Consider the following 23,530-nt stretch of genomic DNA (forward strand, 5'->3'; position numbering starts at 1 on the left):
TCTTGGTTACCCCTTCAAAAAACTCAATCAAATTCGTGAGACATGATTTTCCTCTCACAAAACCATGCTGACTGCTCCTAATCAGTCCCTGCCTCTCCAAATGCCTGTAGATCCTGTCTCTCAGAATACCCTCTAACAACTTACCCACTACAGATGTCAGGCTCACTGGTCTGTAGTTCCCAGACTTTTCCCTGCCGCCCTTCTTAAACAAAGGCACAACATTTGCTACCCTCCAATCTTCAGGCACCTCACCTGTAGCGGTGGATGATTCAAATATCTCTGCTAGGGGACCCGCAATTTCCTCCCTAACCTCCCATAACGTCCTGGGATACATTTCATCAGGTCCCGGAGATTTATCTACCTTGATGCGCGTTAAGACTTCCAGCACCTCCCTCTCTGTAATATGTACACTCCTCAAGACATCACTATTTATTTCCCCAAGTTCCCTAACATCCATGCCTTTCTCAACCGTAAATGCCGATGTGAAATATTCTTTTAGGATCTCACCCATCTCTTGTGGTTCCGCACATAGATGACCTTGTTGATCCTTAAGAGGCCCTACTCTCTCCCTAGTTACTCTTTTGCCCTTTATGTATTTGTAGAAGCTCTTTGGATTCTCCTTTGCCTTATCTGCCAAAGCAATCTCATGTCCCCTTTTTGCCCTCCTGATTTCTCTCTTAACTCTACTCCGGCAATCTTTATACTCTTCAAGGGATCCACTTGATCCCAGCTGCCTATGCATGTCATATGCCTTCTTCTTCTTTTTGACTAGGGCCTCAATCTCCCAAGTCATCCAAGGTTCCCTACTTCTACCAGCCTTGCCCTTCACTTTATAAGGAATGTGCTTACCCTGAACCCTGGTTAACACACTTTTGAAAGCCTCCCACTTACCAGACGTCCCTTTGCCTGCCAACAGACTCTCCCAATCAACTTCTGAAAGTTCCTGTCTAATACCATCAAAATTGGCCTTTCCCCAATTTAGAATTTTAACTTTTGGGCCAGACCGATCATTCTCCATAGCTATCTTAAAACTAATGGAATTATGATCACTGGTCCCAAAGTGATCCCTCACTAACACTTCTGTCACCTGCCCTTCCTTATTTCCCAAGAGGAGGTCAAGTTTTGCCCCCTCTCCAGTCGGGCCATCCACATACTGAATGAGAAATTCCTCCTGAATACACTCAACAAATTTCTCTCCATCCAAGCCCCTAATGCTATGGCTGTCCCAGTCAATGTTGGGAAAGTTAAAGTCCCCTACTATTACCACCCTATTTTTCTTGCAGCTGTCTGTAATCTCCTTACATATTTGCTCCTCAATTTCCCGTTGACTATTTGGGGGTCTGTAGTACAATCCTGTAATTGATTGGACACGTTCCCATTGATAGGAACCATTTCCATTGGTTGGAACCATTCCCATTGATTGGAACCATGCCCATTGATTGCTCCCATTCCCATTGATTGGAACCATTCCTGATGATTCGACACATTCTCATTGATCAGATCCCCATTCCCATTGGTTGGACCCATTCTCATTGATCAGGAACCCATTCCCATTCATCAGACACTTTCTCATTAATTGGACCCATTCCCATTGATTGGACCCATTTCAGTGATCAGACTCCCATTCCCATTGATTGGACCCATTCCCATTGGTTCCACCCATTCTTATTGAATGGACCCATTCCCATTGGTTGGATTAATTCCCATTGATTGCACCAATTTTCATTGATTGGACCCACTCTCATTGATTGGACCCATTACCATTGATCAGATCCCTATTCCCATCGATTGGACACATTCCCAATGATTGGGTCCATGACCATTGGTTGGACCCATCCGCATTGATCAGATACCCACTCACATTGATTGGGCCCATTCTCTTTGTTTGGAACCATTCTCATTGATTGGACCCCTACCCTTTGATTCAATCCATTCCCATTTATTGGACCCATTTCCAATGATTGGACCCATTCCCATTAATTGCACCAAATCTCATTGATTGGACCCATTCCCGTTGATTGGACCCATTCCCGTTGACCAGATCCCCATTCCCATTGATTGGACCCATTATCATTGATTGGATCCATTCCCATTGCTTGGATCCATTCTCATTTATTGGATCCATTCCCATTGCTTGGATCCATTCTCATTGATTGTCCCCATTCACATTGATCAGACCCCATTCCCATCGATTGGACACATTCCCAATGATTGGACCCATGACCATTGGTTGGACACATCCCCTTTGATCAGATGCCCACTCACATTGATTGGGCCCATTCTCTTTGTTTGGAACCATTCACATTGATTGGACCCATTCCCATTGATTGAATCCATTCCTATTGGTTGGACACATTCCCATTGATTGGACCCATTCCCATTGATTGGACCCATTATCATTGACTAGATGCATTCCCATTGATTGCATCCATTCCCAATGATTGGATCCATTCCTGCTGATCAGATGACCATTCCTATTGGTTAGACCCATTCCCATTGATCTGAAACCCATTCCCATTCATTAGACCCATTCACATTAATTGGACCCATCACCATTGATTGGAACCATTCCCATTGATTGGAACCATTCCCATTGATTGGAACCATTCCCATTGATCGGAACCCATTCCCAATGATAGGACCCATTCTCATTGATTGGAATCCTTTCCCATTGATTGGACACATTCACATTGATTGGATCCATTCCCAATGATTGAAACCATTCCCATTGATCAGATCCCCAATCCAATGGTTGGACCCATTTCCATTGATCAGAAACCCATTTCCAATCATTGTTCCCATTCCCATTAATTGGAAACATTCCCATTGATTCGACCAATTTCCAGTGATCAGATCCCCATTGATTGGACCCATTCCTATTGATTGTACCCATTCCCATTGATCAGATCCACATTTCTATTGATTGGTCCCATTCTCATTGATTGGACCCATTCTCATTGATTGGACACATTCTGATTGATTGGACCCATTCCCATTTATTGGACACATTCCCATTGGTTGGACCCATTCCCATTGATTGGACCCATTCTCATTGATTGGACACATTCTGATTGATTGGACACATTCCCATTTATTGGACTCATTCCCATTGGTTGGACCCATTCTCATTTATTGGACACATTCCCATTTATTGGACTCATTCTCATTGATTGGACACATTCTGATTGATTGGACACATTCCCATTTATTGGACCCATTCTCATTTATTGGACACATTCCCATTTATTGGACTCATTCCCATTTATTGGACCCATTCTCATTTATTGGACACATTCCCATTTATTGGACCCATTCCCATTTATTGGACCCATTCTCATTTATTGGACCTATTCCCATTTATTGGACCCATTCCCATTTATTGGACCCATTCCCATTTATTGGACCCATTCCCATTTATTGGACACATTCTCATTTATTGGACCTATTCCCATTTATTGGACTCATTCCCATTTATTGGACCTATTCCCATTTATTGGACTCATTCCCATTTATTGGACCCATTCTCATTTATTGGACACATTCCCATTTATTGGACCCATTCTCATTTATTGGACACATTCCCATTTATTGGACTCATTCCCATTTATTGGACCCATTCTCATTTATTGGACACATTCTCATTGATTGGACACATTCCCATTTATTGGACACATTCTCATTGATTGGACACATTCCCATTTATTGGACACATTCTCATTGATTGGACACATTCCCATTTACTGGACACATTCTCATTTATTGGACCCATTCTCATTTATTGGACCCATTGCCATTTATTGGACCCAATCTCATTTATTGGACACATTCTCATTGATTGGACTCATTCTCATTTATTGGACACATTCCCATTTATTGGACTCATTCTCATTGATTGGACACATTCCCATTTATTGGACCCATTCTCATTTATTGGACACATTCCCATTTATTGGACTCATTCTCATTGATTGGACACATTCCCATTGATTGGACTCATTCCCATTGATTGGACACATTCCCATTTATTGGACACACTCTCATTGATTGGACCCATTCTCATTGATTGGACCCATTCCCATTTATTGGACTCATTATCATTGATTGGACACATTCCCATTTATTGGACACATTCTCATTGATTGGACCCATTCCCATTTATTGGACACATTCTCATTGATTGGACACATTCTCATTGATTGGACCCATTCTCATTTATTGGACACATTCCCATTTATTGGACTCATTCTCATTGATTGGACACATTCCCATTGATTGGACTCATTCTCATTGATTGGACACATTCCCATTTATTGGACCCTTTCCCATTTATTGGACCCATTCTCATTTATTGGACACATTCTCATTGATTGGACTCATTCTCATTTATTGGACCCATTCTCATTTATTGGACACATTCCCATTTATTGGACCCATTCTCATTGATTGGACACATTCCCATTTATTGGACTCATTCTCATTGATTGGACACATTCCCATTGATTGGACTCATTCCCATTGATTGGACACATTCCCATTTATTGGACACATTCTCATTGATTGGACATATTCTCATTGATTGGACCCATTCCCATTTATTGGACTCATTCTCATTGATTGGACACATTCCCATTTATTGGACACATTCTCATTGATTGGACCCATTCCCATTTATTGGACACATTCTCATTGATTGGCCGAGCGGAGGGAGCGTCCGATAAAAGGCGGGATTTCAGAGCGCTGAGAGGAGCCGAGCCGAGCGGAGGGAGCGTCCGATAAAAGATGGGATTTCAGAGCGCTGAGAGGAGCCGAGCGGAGGGAGCGTCCGATAAAAGGCGGGATTTCAGAGCGCTGAGAGGAGCCGAGCCGAGCGGAGGGAGCGTCCGATAAAAGGCGGGATTTCAGAGCGCTGAGAGGAGCCGAGCCGAGCGGAGGGAGCGTCCGATAAAAGACGGGATTTCAGAGCGCTGAGAGGAGCCGAGCGGAGGGAGCGTCCGATAAAAGGCGGGATTTCAGAGCGCTGAGAGGAGCCGAGCCGAGCGGAGGGAGCGTCCGATAAAAGGCGGGATTTCAGAGCGCTGAGAGGAGCCGAGCGGAGCTGCGACCGAGTTCGAAGTGACGTCAGGAATCAGATCGGGACGCGACACAGGGGAGGCACCTGATTGGTGAGTAGGTTCAGGTGAGTATTTCTCCTTATCTACAGTAACTGAAGTAAAAGGAAAGGGAAGGTCTGCAGGTCTTATAGGAAGTAGCGTTTATTTTTTAGTGAATCAAGGTCCCTAGTGTAGTTAACATTCTCTAAATTGAGAACAATTTAAAGGAGTAAACTCCTTAAAGGGAGTGGTAAGTAGTTTTTCTTTCCTTTTTTTTTCTCTTGACATTGTAGTTGTTCTTAAGCTAATTTAAGGGTTAAGTCATGGCAGGAGATCCCAGCGCCGTGTCATGTTCCTCTTGTGGGATGTGGGAATTCAGGGCTCCTTCCTGTATCCCTGATTCCTTCACCTGCGGGAAGTGTGTCCAGCTGCAGCTATTGTTTGACCGCTTGACGGCTCTGGAGCTGCGGATGGACTCACTTTGGAGCATCCGCGATGCTGAGAAAGTCGTGGATAGCACGTTCAGTGAGTTGGTCACACCGCAGATAAAAATTACTGAGGGAGATAGTGAATGGGTGACCAACAGACAGAGGAAGAGTAGGAAGGCAGTGCAGGGGTCCCCTGCGGTCATCTCCCTCCAAAACAGGTATACCGTTTTGGATACTGTTGGCGGAGATGGCTCACCAGGGGAAGGTGGCAGTGGCCAGGTTCATGGCACCGTGGCTGGCTCTGCTGCACAGGAGGGCAGGAAAAAGAGTGGCAGAGCTATAGTGATAGGGGACTCGATTGTAAGGGGAATAGACAGGCGTTTCTGCGGACGCAACCGAGACTCCAGGATGGTATGTTGCCTCCCTGGTGCAAGGGTCAAGGATGTCTCGGAGCGGCTGCAGGACATTCTGGAGGGGGAGGGTGAACAGCCAGTTGTCGTGGTGCATATAGGCACCAACGATATAGGTAAAAAACAGGATGAGGTCCTACAAGCTGAATTTAGGGAGTTAGGAGTTAAACTAAAGAGTAGGACCTCAAAGGTAGTAATCTCAGGATTGCTACCAGTGCCACGGGCTAGTCAGAGTAGGAATGACAGGATAGCTAAGATGAATACGTGGCTTGAGAGATGGTGCAAGAGGGAGGGATTCAAATTCCTGGGCCATTGGAACCGGTTCTGGGGGAGGTGGGACCAGTACAAATTGGACGGTCTGCATCTGGGCAGGACTGGAACCAATGTCCTAGGGGGAGTGTTTGCCAGTGCTGTTGGGGAGGGTTTAAACTAATGTGGCAGGGGGATGGGAACCGATGCAGGAAGTCAGTGGGAAATAAAGTGGTGACAGAAACAAAAGGCAGTAAGGGAGAGTGTACAGAACATGACCGGACAGATGGTCTGAGAAAGCAGGGCAAAGACCAAGGGAAGACTAGATTAAACTGCATTTATTTCAATGCAAGAAGTCTGATGGGCAAGGCAGATGAACTCAGGGCATGGATGGGTACATGGGACTGGGATGTTATAGCTATTACTGAAACATGGCTAAGGGAGGGGCAGGACTGGCAGCTCAATGTTCCAGGGTACAGATGCTATAGGAAAGATAGAGCAGGAGGTAAGAGAGGAGGGGGAGTTGCGTTCTTGATTAGGGAGAACATCACGGCAGTAGTGAGAGGGGATATATCCGAGGGTTCGCCCACTGAGTCCATATGGGTAGAACTGAAAAATAAGAAGGGAGAGATCACTTTGATAGGATTGTACTACAGACCCCCAAATAGTCAACGGGAAATTGAGGAGCAAATATGTAAGGAGATTACAGACAGCTGCAAGAAAAATAGGGTGGTAATAGTAGGGGACTTTAACTTTCCCAACATTGACTGGGACAGCCATAGCATTAGGGGCTTGGATGGAGAGAAATTTGTTGAGTGTATTCAGGAGGAATTTCTCATTCAGTATGTGGATGGCCCGACGAGAGAGGGGGCAAAACTTGACCTCCTCTTGGGAAATAAGGAAGGGCAGGTGACAGAAGTGTTAGTGAGGGATCACTTTGGGACCAGTGATCATAATTCCATTAGTTTTAAGATAGCTATGGAGAAGGATAGGTCTGGCCCAAAAGTTAAAATTCTAAATTGGGGAAAGGCCAATTTTGATGGTATTAGACAGGAACTTTCAGAAGTTGATTGGGAGAGTCTGTTGGCAGGCAAAGGGACGTCTGGTAAGTGGGAGGCTTTCAAAAGTGTGTTAACCAGGGTTCAGTGTAAGCACATTCCTTATAAAGTGAAGGGCAAGGCTGGTAGAAGTAGGGAACCTTGGATGACTCGGGAGATTGAGGCACTAGTCAAAAATAAGAAGGAGGCATATGACATGCATAGGCAGCTGGGATCAAGTGGATCCCTTGAAGAGTATAGAGATTGCCGGAGTAGAGTTAAGAGAGAAATCAGGAGGGCAAAAAGGGGATATGAGATTGCTTTGGCAGATCAGGCAAAGGTGAATCCAAAGAGCTTCTACAAATACATAAAGGGCAAAAGGGTAACTAGGGAGAGAGTAGGGCCTCTTAAGGATCAACAAGGTCATCTATGTGCGGAACCACAAGAGATGGGTGAGATCCTGAATGAATATTTCACATCGGTATTTACGGTTGAGAAAGGCATGGATGTTAGGGAACTTGGGGAAATAAATAGTGATGTCTTGAGGAGTGTACATATTACAGAGAGGGAGGTGCTGGAAGTCTTAACGCGCATCAAGGTAGATAAATCTCCGGGACCTGATGAAATGTATCCCAGGACGTTATGGGAGGTTAGGGAGGAAATTGCGGGTCCCCTAGCAGAGATATTTGAATCATCCACCGCTACAGGTGAGGTGCCTGAAGATTGGAGGGTAGCAAATGTTGTGCCTTTGTTTAAGAAGGGCGGCAGGGAAAAGCCTGGGAACTACAGACCAGTGAGCCTGACATCTGTAGTGGGTAAGTTGTTAGAGGGTATTCTGAGGGACAGAATCTACAGGCATTTGGAGAGGCAGGGACTAATTAGGAACAGTCAGCATGGTTTTGTGAGAGGAAAATCATGTCTCACGAATTTGATTGAGTTTTTTGAAGGGGTAACCAAGAAGATAGATGAGGGCTGTGCAGTAGACGTGGTCTACATGGACTTCAGCAAAGCATTTGACAAGGTACCGCATGGTAGGTTGTTACATAAGGTTAAATCTCATGGGATCCAAGGTGAGGTAGCCAATTGGATACAAAATTGGCTTGACGACAGAAGACAGAGGGTGGTTGTCGAGGGTTGTTTTTCAAACTGGATGCCTGTGTCCAGCGGTGTGCCTCAGGGATCGGTGCTGGGTCCGCTGTTATTTGTTATTTATATTAATGATTTGGATGAGAATTTAGGAGGCATGGTTAGTAAGTTTGCAGATGACACCAAGATTGGTGGCATTGTGGACAGTGAAGAAGGTTATCTAGGATTGCAACGGGATCTTGATAAATTGGGCCAGTGGGCCGATGAATGGCAGATGGAGTTTAATTTAGATAAATGTGAGGTGATGCATTTTGGTAGATCGAATCGGGCCAGGACCTACTCCGTTAATGGTAGGGCGTTGGGGAGAGTTATAGAACAAAGAGATCTAGGAGTACAGATTCATAGCTCCTTGAAAGTGGAGTCACAGGTGGATAGGGTGGTGAAGAAGGCATTCAGCATGCTTGGTTTCATTGGTCAGAACATTGAATGCAGGAGTTGGGATGTCTTGTTGAAGTTGTACAGGGCATTGGTGAGGCCACACTTGGAGTACTGTGTACAATTCTGGTCACCCTATTATAGAAAGGATATTATTAAACTAGAAAGAGTGCAGAAAAGATTTACTAGGATGCTACCGGGACTTGATGGTTTGACTTACAGGGAGAGGTTAGACAGACTGGGACTTTATTCCCTGGAGAGTAGGAGGTTAAGGGGTGATCTTATAGAAGTCTATAAAATAATGAGGGGCATAGATAAGGTCGATAGTCAAAATCTTTTCCCAAAGGTAGGGGAGTCTATAACGAGGGGGCATAGATTTAAGGTGAGAGGGGAGAGATACAAAAGGATCCAGAGGGGCAATTTTTTCACTCAAAGGGTGGTGAGTGTCTGGAACGAGCTGCCAGAGGCAGTAGTAGAGGCGGGTACAATTTTGTCTTTTAAAAAGCATTTGGACAGTTACATGGGGAAGATGGGTATCGAGGGATATGGGCCAAGTGCAGGCAATTGGGACTAGCTTAGTGGTATAAACTGGGCGACATGGACATGTTGGGCCGAAGGGCCTGTTTCCATGTTGTAACTTCTATGATTCTATGATTCTATGATTGGACCCATTCTCATTTATTGGACACATTCCCATTTATTGGACTCATTCTCATTGATTGGACACATTCCCATTGATTGGACTCATTCTCATTGATTGGACACATTCCCATTTATTGGACTCATTCTCATTTATTGGACACATTCTCATTGATTGGACCCATTCCCATTTATTGGACACATTCCCATTGATTGGACTCATTCTCATTGATTGGACACATTGTGATTGATTGGACCCATTCCCATTGTTTTCACCCATTGCCATTGATCAGATCCTCATTCCCATTGATTGGACACATTCCCAATGGTTGGACCCATTCCCATTGAAGTGTTAGATTGTATAAATGCAGAGATTAGACAAGCGCATAAGAAAGGCATAGTGGTCTTAATGAGGGACTATAACCTTCACATAGATTGGGAAAAGCAGACTAGCAACTGTCAGAAAGGTAGTGAATTTCTGGAGTGTGTCCGGGATAGTTTTCTACAGCTGTATGTCCTAGAGGCAACAAGGGGGCAAGCCATACTAGATTTAGTAATGAGCAATGAACCAGATTTAGTTAACAGCTTAACTGTGCGTGAACATCTATCCAATAGTGATCATAACATGATCGAGTTCAATGTAGTGTTTGAAAGGGAAAAAAGTGAGTCAGTTGCTAAGATTCTAGACTTGGGTAAGGCCGACTTCAATGGGATGAGACAGAGACTGTCCACAGTAAACTGGGCAAATCTGTTAATGGGTAAAATGACTGATGATCAGTGGGAAATGTTTAAAGAAACATTTAACGAGATACAGAACCGGTTTATACCCCTGAGGGGCAAGAACTCTACTTGCCAAAAAAAACAGCCATGGACAATGAAAGAGGTAAAGGACAGTATAAGACATAAGGAAAGGGCATACAAAAAGGCAAAAAATGGCACAGATCCTGGCGAATGGGAAAGATACAAAGATCAACAAAGGGTCACAAAACAGATAGTAAGAGCTACAAAAAGAGAGTATGAAAAGAAACTTGCAAGGGATATCAAAACCAATACGAAGAACTTTTATAGTTATATTAGGAAAAAGAGGGTGGTCAGGAGCAGTGTTGGCCCCTTAAAAACTGAAAGTGGGGATATAATTTATTGACAATGCGGAAATGGCGGACATGTTGAACAATTACTTTGCGTTAGTATTTACAGTAGAAAAAGAGGATAGCATGCCGGAAATCCCAAGAAAACTAACATTGAATTGGGGACAGGGACTCAATAAAATTAACATAAGTAAAGCAAAAGTAATGAAGAAAATAATAGCACTAAAGAGTAACAAATCCCCAGGACCAGATGGTTTCCATCCCAGGGTTTTAAAGGAAGTAGGTGAGCACACTGCAGATGCCCTAACTATAATCTTTCAAAGTTCTCTAGATTCAGGAACTGTCCCTCGAGATTGGAAAATTGCACATGTCACTCCGCTTTTTAAAAAAGGAGAGAGAGGGAAGTTAGGGAATTATAGACCAGTTAGCCTAACATCTGTTGTGGGGAAATTGCTGGAATCTATAATTAAGGATAGGGTGACTGAACACCTCGAGAATTTTCAGTTAATCAGAGAGAGCCAGCATGGATTTGTGAAAGGTAGGTCGTGCCTGACAAACCTGATTGAATTTTTTGAAGAGGTGACCAAAGTAGTGGACAGGGGAATGTCAATGGATGTTATTTATATGGACTTCCAGAAGGCATTTGATAAGGTCCCACATAAGAGACTGTTAGCTAAGATAGAAGCCCATGGAATCGAGGGAAAAGTACGGACTTGGTTAGGAAGTTGGCTGAGCGAAAGGCGACAGAGAGTAGGGATAATGGGTAGGTACTCACATTGGCAGGATGTGACTAGTGGAGTCCCGCAGGGATCTGTCTTGGGGCCTCAATTATTCACAATATTTATTAACGACTTAGATGAAGACATCAAAAGTCTCATATCTAAGTTTGCCGATGACACAAAGATTGGTGGCATTGTAAGCAGTGTAGATGAAAACATAAAATTACAAAGGGATATTGATAGATTAGGTGAATGGGCAAAACTGTGGCAAATGGAATTCAATGTAGACAAATGTGAAGTCATCCACTTCGGATCAAAAAAGGATAGAACAGGGTACTTTCTAAATGGTAAAAAGTTAAAAACAGTGGATGTCCAAAGGGACTTAGGGGTTCAGGTCATCACATTACAGGAAGGACGTAATTGCTCTGGAGAGAGTGCAGAGAAGATTTACAAGAATGTTGCCAGGGCTTGAGAATTGCAGCTGCAAGGAGAGATTGGATAGGCTGGGGTTGTTTTCCTTGGAGCAGAGGAGGCTGAGGGGAGACTTGATTGAGGTGTACAAAATTATGAGGGGCCCAGATAGAGTAGACAGGAAGTACCTGTTTCCCCTAGCGGAGAGTTCAAGAACTAGAGGACATAGATTTAAGCTGATTGGCGGAAGGATTAGAGGGGACATGAGGAAAACTTTTTTACCCAGAGGGTGGTGGGTGTATGGAATTCACTGCCCGAATTGGTGGTAGAGGCAGGGACCCTCAACTCTTTTAAAAAGTACCTGCACCTGCACCTAAAGTGCTGTAAGCTGCAGAGCTACGGACCGGGTGCTGGAAGGTGGGATTAGAATGGGCACCTGGTTGTTCTTCAAGCCGGCACGGACACGATGGGCTGAATGGCCCCCTTCTGTGCGGTATCTTTTCTATGGGTCTATGGTTCTAGGTCTTTAAGATAATGAAAGGGTTCGATAGGGTAAACATAAAGAAAATGTTTCCAATTGCAGAAGAGACCAGAACTAGGGTCCATAAATATAAGATAGTCACTAATAATCCAATCGGGAATTCAGGAGAAACTTCTTCACCCAGAGAGTGGTGAGAATGTGGAACTCGCTCCCACAAGGAGTGGTTGAGGTGAATAGTGTAGATTTATTTCAGGGGAAGCTGGATAAACACATGAGGGAGAAAGGAATAGAAGGATATGCTGATAGGGTGAGATGGAGTGTGCAGGAGGAGACTCGTGTGGAGCATAAACACCAGCACAGACCAGTTGGGCTGAATGGCCTGTTTCTGTGCTGCAGACTTGATGTTACAAGTTAAAAACAGTGGATGTCCAGGGGTTCAGGTACATCGATCATTGAAGTGTCATGAACAGGTGCAGAAAATAATCAATAAGGCTAATGGAATGCTGGCCTTTATATCTAAAGGACTGGAGTACAAGGGGGCAGAAGTTATGCTGCAGCTATACAAAACCCTGGTTAGACCGCACCTGGAGTACTGTGAGCAGTTCTGGGCACCGCACCTTCGGAAGGACATATTGGCCTTGGAGGGAGTGCAGCGTCGGTTTACTAAAATGATACCTGGACTTCAAGGGTTAAGTTACGAGGAGAGATTACACAAATTGGGGTTGTATTCTCTGGAGTTTCGAAGGTTAAGGGGTGATCTGATCGAAGTTTATAAGATATTAAGGGGAACAGATAAGGTGGATAGAGAGAAACTATTTCCGCTGGTTGGGGATTCTAGGAGTAGGGGGCACAGTCTAAAAATTAGAGCCAGACCTTTCAGGAGTGAGATTAGAAAACATTTCTACACACAAAGGGTGGTCGAAGTTTGGAACTCTCTTCCGCAAATGGCAATTGATACTAGCTCAATTGCTAAATTTAAATCTGAGATAGATAGCTTTTCGGCAACCAAAGGTATTAAGGGATATGGGCCAATGTCAGGTATATGGAGTTAGATCACAGATCGGCCATGATCTTATCAAATGGCGGAGCAGGCACGAGGGGCTGAATGGCCTACTCCTGTTCCTATGTTCCTATGCCCAGTCACAATGATTGGGCCCATTCTCTTTGTTTGGAACCATTCTCATTGATTGGACCCGTACCCTTTGATTCAATCCATTCCCATTGATTGGATTCGTTCCCCTGGATTGCACCCATTTCCAATGATTGGACCCATTCCCGTTGACCAGATCCCCATTCCCATTGATTGGACCCATTCCGGTTGATCAGCTCCCATTTCGCATTGGTTGAACCCGTTCCCAGTTATCAAATCCCCATTCCCATTGATCAGATTCCCATTTCCATTGATAAGATCCATTCTACTTGATTGGACACATTCTCATTGATTAGACCCATTCTCATTGATCAGGTCCCTATTTGCATTGATTGGACCATTTCCTTTGGTTGGACACATTCTCATTGATTGGACTCATTCTCACTGAATAGAAACATTTCCATTGATTGAACCCATTCCCATTGAATGGACCCATTCCCATTGATCAGCTGCCCTTTCCCATTGATTGGACACATTCCCAATCATTGGGCCTATTCCAATAGATTGGGCCAATTTACATTGATTGGACACATTCCCATTGATTGGACCCATTCTCGTTGATTGGAAGCATTCCGATTGATTCATCCCATTCCTATTGTTTGGTCCGATTCCCTTTGATTGGACCCATTCCCATTGATTGGACCCATTCCCATTGTTTAGATCCATTCTCATTGATTGGACCCATTCCTATTGATTGGACCCATTCCCAATGGTTGGGCACATTGCCATTGGTTGGGCCCATTCCCATTGATTGGATCCATTCCCATTGATTGGACCCATTCCCATTGATGGGACACATTCCCATTGATGGGACACATTCCCGTGGTTTGGACACATTCTCATAGAATGGACCCATTTCCCATGGATTCTACCCATTCTCAGTGGTTGGACCCATTCCCATTGATTGGAAGCATTCTCATTGATTGGACTAATTCCCATTGGTCAGATCCCCATTCCCATTGGTCAGATCCCCATTCCCATTGATCAGATCCCCATTCCCATTGGTTGGACCCGTTCCCATTGATTGGACCCATTCCCATTGGTTGGACCCATTCCCATTGGTTGGACCCATTCCCATTGATCAGATCCCCATTCCCAATGATTGGACCCATTCCCATTGGTCAGATCCCCATTCCCATTGATCAGATCCCCATTCCCATTGGTTGGACCCGTTCCCATTGATCAGCTGACCATTCCCATTTATTGGACGCATTCCCATTGTTTGGAGCCTTTCCCATTGATTGCACCAAATCTAATTGATTGGCCCCATTCCCATTGAACAGATCCCTATTTCCATTGATTGGACCCATTCCCTTTGGTTGGACCTATTCCCATTGATTGTGCCCTTTCCCAAAGATTGGGCCAATTCCCATTAATTGGACCCATTCCCATTGATTAGACACATTCCCACTGCTTGGACCCATTCTCATTGATTGGACCCATTCTCATTGATTGGACCCATTCTCATTGATTGGACCCATTCTCATTGATTGGTCGCATTCCCATTGGTTGGATCCATTCCCATTGGTTGGACCTGTTCCTTTTAAATGCACCAATTCACATTGATTGAACCCATTCCCATTGATTGGACTGATTCCCATTGATTGAGCCCATTCCCTTTGATCAAGTGTCCATTCCCATTGGTAGAACCTGTTCTCATTGATCAGATCCCCATTCCCATTATTTAAACCCATTCCCATTGATTTGATCCATTACCGTGATCAGACGCCATTCCCATTGATTGGACACATTCCCATTGATTGGACCCATTCCAATTGATTGGACTCATTCCCATTAATTGGATCAATTCCATTGATTGAACCCATTCCCATTGATTGAACTCATTCCCATTGACTGGACCCATTCCCACTGATTGGGCACATAACCATTGATTGGTCGCATTCCCATTGATTGCACTCATTCTTATTAATTGGACACATTCCCATTGATTGGACCCATTCCCATTAATTGGACACGTTCCCATGGATTGGACCCATTCCCATTGATTGGAAGCATTCTCATTAATTGGACACATAAGACCATAAGACCAGAAGAGGTAAGAGCAGGAGTAGGCCGTTCGGCCCCTCGAGCCTGCTCCGCCATTTAATGAGATCATGGCTGATCTGATTTTTACCTCAACTCCACTTTCCCGCCCTTTCCCCATATCCTTTGACTACCTTGCTGAAAATTTGTCGAAGTCAGCCTTGAATACATTCAATGACTCGGCCTCCACAGCTTTTTGGGGTAAAGAATTCCAAAGATTCACGACCCTCTGGGAGAAGAAATTCCTCCTCATTTCCGTGTTAAATGGGCGACCCCTTATTCTGAGACTATGCCCCCTAGTTTTAGATTCCCCCATGAGGAGTAACATCCACTCAGCATCTACCCTATCGATCCATTCTTATTGGTTGGACAGATTCCCATAGATTGCTCCAATTCTCAATGATTGGACCCATTCCCATTGATTGGACCATGATAGAATTCCTCATTAAGATGGAGAGTGAAGTAGTTGAATCCGAAACTAGAGACCTGAATCTAAATAAAGGAAATTACGAAAGTATGAGGTGTGAGTTGGCTATGATAGATCGGGGAACTTTACTAAAAGGGATGACGGTGGATAGGCAATGGCTAATATTTAAAGAACGTGTGCAGGAATTACAACAATTATTCATTCCTGTCTGGCACAAAAATAAAACAGGAAAGGTGGCTCAATCGTGGCTTACAAAAGAAATTAGGGATAGTATTAGATCCAAAGAGGAGACATATAAAATTGCCAGTAAAAGCGGCAAGCCTGAGGATTGGGAGCAGTTCAGAATTCAGCAAAGGAGAACAAAGAGATTGATTAAGAGGGGAAAAATAGAGTATGAGAGTAAACTAGCAGGGAACATAAAAACTGACTGTAAAAGCTTCCATAAATATGTCAAGAGAAAAAGATTAGTGAAGACAAATGTAGGTCCCTTACAGTCAGAAATGGGGGAAATTATAATGGGGAACAAAGAAATGGCAGAACAATTAAACACATACTTTGGTTCTGTCTTCACAAAGGAGGACACAAATAACCTCTCAGAAATGTTAGGGAACCAAGGGTCTGGTGAGAGGGATGATGTGGAGATGCCGGTGATGGACTGGGGTTGACAATTGTAAACAATTTTACAACACCAAGTTATAGAGTCATAGAGTCATAGAGTCATAGAGTCATACAGCACGGATAGAGGCCCTTCGGCCCATCGTGTCCGCGCCGGCCATCAGCCCTGTCTACTCTAATCCCATATTCCAGCATTTGGTCCGTAGCCTTGTATGCTATGGCATTTCAAGTGCTCATCCAAATGTTTCTTGAATGTTGTGAGGGTTCCTGCCTCCACAACCCTTTCAGGCAGTGAGTTCCAGACTCCAACCACCCTCTGGGTGAAAAAGTTCTTTCTCAAATCCCCTCTAAACCTCCCGCCTTTTACCTTGAATCTATGTCCCCTTGTTATAGAACCCTCAACGAAGGGAAAAAGCTCCTTAGTATCCATCCTATCTGTGCCCCTCATAATTTTGTACACCTCAATCATGTCCCCCCTCAGCCTCCTCTGCTCCAAGGAAAACAAACCCAATCTTCCCAGTCTCTCTTCATAGCTGAAGCGCTCCAGCCCTGGTAACATCCTGGTGAATCTCCTCTGCACCCTCTCCAAAGCGATCACATCCTTCCTGTAGTGTGGCGACCAGAACTGCACACAGTACTCCAGCTGTGGCCTAACCAGTGTTTTATACAGCTCCATCATAACCTCCTTGCTCTTATATTCTATGCCTCGGCTAATAAAGGCAAGTATCCCATATGCCTTCTTTACCACCTTATCTACCTGTTCCGCCGCCTTCAGGGATCTGTGAACTTGCACACCAAGATCCCTCTGACCCTCTGTCTTGCCTAGGGTCCTCCCATTCATTGTGTATTCCCTTGCCTTGTTAGTCCCTCCAAAGTGCATCACCTCGCACTTTTCCGGGTTAAATTCCATTTGCCACTGTTCCGCCCATTTTCCACATCGTTCACCTGAGGAAGGAGGTAGCCTCCGAAAGCTTGTGAATTTAAAATAAAATTGCTGGACTATAACTTGGTGTTGTAAAATTGTTTACAATAGTGAGAGGGAGGAACTGAAGGAAACCAGTATTAGTAAAAAAATAGTGCTCGGGAAATTAATGGGGCTAAAGGCTGACAAATCCCCAGGGCCTGATAATCTACATCCCAGAGTACTAAAGGAAGTGGCCCTGGAAATAGTGGATGCATTGGTGATCATCTTCCAAAATTCTATAGATTATGGAACAGTTCCTACAGATTGGAGGGTGGCAAATGTAACCCCACTATTTAAAAAAGGAGGGAGAGAAAAAACAGGGAATTACAGACCAGTTAGCCTAACATCAGTAGTGGGGAAAATGCTCGACTCTATTACAAAAGATGTGATAACAGAACACTTGGAGGGCATTAACGGGATTGGACAAACTCAGCATGGGTTTATGAAAGGGAAATCATGCTTAACAAATCTACTGGAGTTTTTTGAGGATGTAACTGGTAGAATAGATAGGGGAGAACCAGTGGATGTGGTTTATTTGGATTTTCATAAGGCTTTTGATAAGGTCCCACACAAGAGGTTAGTGTGCAAAATTATAACACATGTGATTGGGGGGAATATACTGGCATGGATTGAGAATTGGTTGACAGACAGGAAACAGAGAGTAGGAATAAATGGGTCTTTTTCGGGGTGGCAGGCAGTGACTAGTGGGGTACCGCAGGGATCAGTGCTTGGGCCCCAGCTAGTCACAATATATATCAATGATTTGGATGAGGGAATGGTTTAAGGAATCTTACAACACCAGGTTATAGTCCAACAGTTTTATTTGAAAATCACAAGCTTTCGGAGGCTTTCTCCTTCGTCAGGTGAAGTGGATGAAGGAGAAAGCCTCCAAAAGCTTGTGATTTTCAAATAAAACTGTTGGACTATAACCTAGTGTTGTAAGATTCCTTACATTTGTCAACCCCAGTCCATCACCGGCATCTCCACATCATTTCCAAGTTTGCAGACGACTCAAAGCTGGGGTGGAATGTGAGCTGTGAGGAGGATGCAAAGAGGCTCCAATGTGATTTAGACAAGTTGGGTGAGTGGGCAAGAACATGGCAGATGCAGTATAACGTGGATAAATGTGAGGTTATCCACTTTGGTTGTAAAAACAGAAAGGCAGATTATTATCTGAATGGTGATTGATTGGGAAAAGGGGAGGTGCAACGAGACCTGGTGAATATAGGCCTAGTTGACCCAATCTCTCCTCATGCGTCAGTCCTGCCAGCCCAGGAATCTGTCTGGGAGGATATCCTTGCCATGGAGGGAGTGCAACGAAGGTTTACCAGACTGATTCCTGGGATGGCAGGACTGACGTATGAGGAGAGATTGGGTCGACTAGGCCCATATTCACTAGAGTTTAGAAGAATGAGAGGTGATCTCATCGAAACATATCAAATTCTAATAGGACTAGACAGACTAGATGCAGGGAGGATGTTCCTGATGGCTGGGGAGTCCAGAACCAGGGGTCACAGTCTCAGGATACGGGGTATGCCATTTAGAACCGAGATGAGGAGAAATTTCTTCACTCAGAGGGTGGTGAACCTGTGGAATTCTCTACCACAGAAGGCAGTGGAGGCCAAGTCATTAGATGTATTCAAGAAGGAGATAGATATATTTCTTAATGCTAAAGGGATCAAGGGATATGGGGAAAAAGCGGGAACAGGGTACTGAGTTAGACGATCAGCCATGATCATTTTGAATGGCGGAGCGGGCCCAAAGGGCTGAATGGCCTACTCTTGCCCCTATTTTTTATGTTTCTATTTTTCTATGACCCACTACCATTGATCAGATCCTCATTCCCATTTATTGGACCCATTCCCAGTCATCAGATCCCCATTCCCATTGGTTGGACCCATTCCCATTGTTTGGTTACCTGCCCATTAATAGCACCAATTCTCATTGATTGACCCATTCCCTTTGATTGGACCGATTCCCATTGATTGCACTAATTCTCATTGATTGGATCCATTACCGTTGATCAGATCCCCATTCCCATTGTTTGGGCCCGATTCTCATTGATTCTCCCCATTCCCATTGATCAGAACCCGATTCCCATTGATTGGACACATTCCTAATGATTGGTCCCATTCCCATTGATTGGACCCATTCCCATTGATCAGATTCCCATTCCCATTGATTGGTCCCATTCCCATTGATCAGATGCCCATTCCCATTGATTGGACCCATTCCCATTGATCAGATTCCCATTCCCATTGATTGCACCCATTCCCATTGATTGGACCCATTCCCTTTGATTTGAGCCATTCCCAGTGATCATATCCCCATTCCCATTGATTTGACCCATTCTTATTGATAGATCCCCATTCCCATTGATTGGACCCATTCCCGTTGATTGCATCCATTCTCATTGATTGGACCCAAACTCGTTGATTGGATCCTTTCAATGGTTGGGCACATTCCCATTAATTGCACCAATTCCCATTGATTGGACCTATTCCCATTGAATGGATCCATTCCCATTGATTAGATCCCCATTCCCAATGATTGCACCCATTTGCATTGATTGGACCCATTCCCGTTGATCAGATCCCGATTCCCAATGATTGGACCCATTCCCATTGATCAGATCCCCATTCCCAATGATTGGACCCATTCCCATTGATCAGATCCCCATTCCCATTGATTGGACCCATTCCCATTGATCAGTTCCCCAATCCCATCGATGAGATATTTTTTCCATTTCACTATCGTGCTGGGCGGTTATCAATTGTAACAAAACTCACCATAACTTCCTCTTGTTTCGCTGACGAATCCTTGGCGTTGGAATTCTTCCCACTCTTCCTTTTCCTGTTCCTTCTTGAATGCTCACAGAGTTGTAACTGTGCTGACGTCTCGGTCTCTGTATGAACTTTGACCTCAGTGATCGGCTGTTTCTTGATCTCAATTCTTTTGTTCTTCTTCTGCAGAATTCAACCAAGGACAGAATCAACACTGGGATCCTCACACTGAACACAGAGGACAGAATCAACACTGGGATCCTCACACTGAACACAGAGGACAGAATCAACACTGGGATCCTCACACTGAACACAGAGGACAGAATCAACACTGGGATCCTCACACTGAACACAGAGGACAGAATCAACACTGGGATCCTCACACTGAACAAACAGAGGACAGAACCAACACTGGGATCCTCACACTGAACAAACAGAGGACAGAATCAACACTGGGATCCTCACACTGAACAAACAGAGGACAGAATCAACACTGGGATCCTCACACTGAACACAGAGAGCAGAATCCTTTGTTTAAGAAGGGCGGCAGGGAAAAGCCTGGGAACTACAGACCGGTGAGACTGACATCTGTAGTGGGTAAGTTGTTAGAGGGTATTCTGAGAGATAGGATCTACAGGCATTTGGAGAGGCAGGGACTGATTAGGAACAGTCAGCATGGTTTTGTGAGTGGAAAATCATGTCTCACGAATTTGATTGAGTTTTTTGAAGGGGTAACCAAGAAGATAGATGAGGGCTGTGCAGTAGACGTGGTCTACATGGACTTTAGCAAAGCCTTTGACAAGGTACCGCATGGTAGGTTGTTACATAAGGTTAAATCTCACGGGATCCAAGGTGAGGTAGTCAATTGGATACAAAATTGGATTGACGACAGAAGACAGAGGGTGGTTGTAGAGGGTTGTTTTTCAAACTGGAGGCCTGTGTCCAGCGGTGTGCCTCAGGGATCGGTGCTGGGTCCGCTGTTATTTGTTATTTATATTAATGATTTGGATGAGAATTTAGGAGGCATTGTTAGTAAGTTTACAGATGACACCAAGATTGGTGGCATTGTGGACAGTGAAGAAGGTTATCGAGGATTGCAACGGGATCTTGATAAATTGGGCCAGTGGGCCGATGAATGGCAGATGGAGTTTAATTTAGATAAATGTGAGGTGATGCATTTTGGTAGATCGAATCGGGCCAGGACCTACTCTTTTAATGGTAGGGCGTTGGGGAGAGTTATAGAACAAAGAGATCTAGGAGTACAGGTTCATAGCTCCTTGAAAGTGGAGTCACAGGTGGATAGGGTGGTGAAGAAGGCATTCGGCATGCTTGGTTTCATTGGTCAGAACATTGAATGCAGGAGTTGGGATGTCTTGTTGAAGTTGTACAGGACATTAGTAAGGCCACACTTGGAATACTGTGTACAGTTCTGGTCACCCTATTATTGAAAGGATATTATTAAACTAGAAAGAGTGCAGAAAAGATTTACTAGGATGCTACCGGGACTTGATGGTTTGACTTATAGGGAGAGGTTGGATAGACTGAGACTTTTTCCCCTGGAGAGTAGGAGGTTAAGGGGTGATCTTATAGAAGTCTGTAAAATAATGAGGGGCATAGATAAGGTAGATAGTCAAAATCTTTCCCAAAGGTAGGGGAGTCTATAACGAGGGGGCATAGATTTAAGGTGAGAGGGGAGAGATACAAAAGGGTCCAGAGGGGCAATTTTTTCACTCAAAGGGTGGTGAGTGTCTGGAACGAGCTGCCAGAGGCAATAGTAGAGGCGAGTACAATTTTGTCTTTTAAAAAGCATTTGGACAGTTACATGGGTAAGATGGGTATAGAGGGATATGGGCCAAGTGCAGGCAATTGGGACTAGCTTAGTGGTATAAACTGGGCTACATGGACATGTTGGGCCGAAGGGCCTGTTTCCATGTTGTAAATTTCTATGATTCCATGATTCTATGAATCAACACTGGGATCGTCACACTGAAGAAACAGAGGACAGAATCAACACTGGGATCCTCACACTGAACAGAGGGCAGAATCAACACTGCGTTCCTCACACTGAACAAACAGAGGGCAGAATCAACACTGGGATCCTCACACTGAACAAACAGAGGGCAGAATCAACACTGGGATCCTCACACTGAACAAACAGAGGGCAGAATCAACACTGGGATCCTCACACTGAACAAACAGAGGGCAGAATCAACACTGGGATCCTCACACTGAACAAACAGAGGACAGAATCAACACTGGGATCCTCACACTGAACAAACAGAGGGCAGAATCAACACTGGGATCCTCACACTGAACAAACAGAGGGCAGAATCAACACTGGGATCCTCACACTGAACAAACAGAGGACAGAATCAACACTGGGATCCTCACACTGAACACAGAGAGCAGAATCAACACTGGGATCTTCACACTGAACAAACAGAGGGCAGAATCAACACTGGGATCCTCACACTGAACAAACAGAGGACAGAATCAACACTGGGATCCTCACACTGAACAAACAGAGGACAGAATCAACACTGGGATCCTCACACTGAACACAGAGGACAGAATCAACACTGGGATCCTCACACTGAACAAACAGAGGGCAGAATCAACACTGGGATCCTCACACTGAACAAACAGAGGACAGAATCAACACTGGGATCCTCACACTGAACAAACAGAGGACAGAATCAACACTGGGATCCTCACACTGAACAAACAGAGGACAGAATCAACACTGGGATCTTCACACTGAACAAACAGAGGACAGAATCAACACTGACAGGGGGGCAGCTCTGGATTTAGTTTTAGGAAATGAAGAGGGGCAGGTGAAAGGAGTATCAGTGGGAGAGTATTTTGGTGGTAGTGATCATAATACAGTTAGTTTTAGCATAGTTATGGAAAAGGACAAAGACAGAGCAGGAGTTAAAGTTCTAAATTGGGGAAAGGCCAATAACAGAGAAGTGATTTAGCAAAAGTAAACTGGAAACAGCTACTTGAAGGTAAATCAGTGTCAGAGCAGTGGGAGAGATTCAAAGGGGAGATTCAAGGGGTTCAGAGTAAACATGTTCCCACAAAGAAAAAGGGAGGGGCTGCCAAATTGAGAGCCCCCTGGATGACAAGGAGCATACAGGGTAAGATAAGGCAAAAAAGGGAAGTTTATATCAGACACCAAGAACTCAATACTGCAGAAAGCCTCGAGGAGTATAGAAAGTGCAGGGGTGAAATTAAAATGGAAATTAGGAAAGCAAAGAGAGGGCATGAAAAAATATTGGCAAATAAAATCAAGGAAAACCCAAAGATGTTTTATAAATACATTAAGAGCAGGAGGATAACTGAGGAAAGAGTCGGGCCTATCAGAGACCAAAAGGTAAACTATGTGTGGAGGTGGAAGATGTGGGTCTGGTTCTTAATGAATACTTTGCATCTGTCTTCACAAAGGAGAGGGATGATACAGGGATTGTAGTTA

At 44.3% G+C, this 23,530-nt stretch overlaps 1 protein-coding gene across 1 annotated transcript in view; it reads right to left on the reverse strand.

Moving 5' to 3' along the window:
* LOC137317426 (microtubule-actin cross-linking factor 1-like) overlaps positions 1-23,530 on the reverse strand; it is a gene marked incomplete at both ends in the record, with an annotated part of 63,564 nt that overhangs the window by 13,142 nt on the left and 26,892 nt on the right. Inside the window, one exon of the mRNA XM_067980766.1 lies at positions 20,062-20,238. Within this exon, the coding sequence (XP_067836867.1) occupies positions 20,062-20,238 (177 nt within the window). The remainder of the gene's footprint in view (positions 1-20,061; positions 20,239-23,530) is intronic.

This window comes from Heptranchias perlo, unplaced genomic scaffold (genome assembly GCF_035084215.1).
Source record: "Heptranchias perlo isolate sHepPer1 unplaced genomic scaffold, sHepPer1.hap1 HAP1_SCAFFOLD_617, whole genome shotgun sequence".
Taxonomy (NCBI): Eukaryota; Metazoa; Chordata; class Chondrichthyes; order Hexanchiformes; family Hexanchidae; genus Heptranchias; species Heptranchias perlo.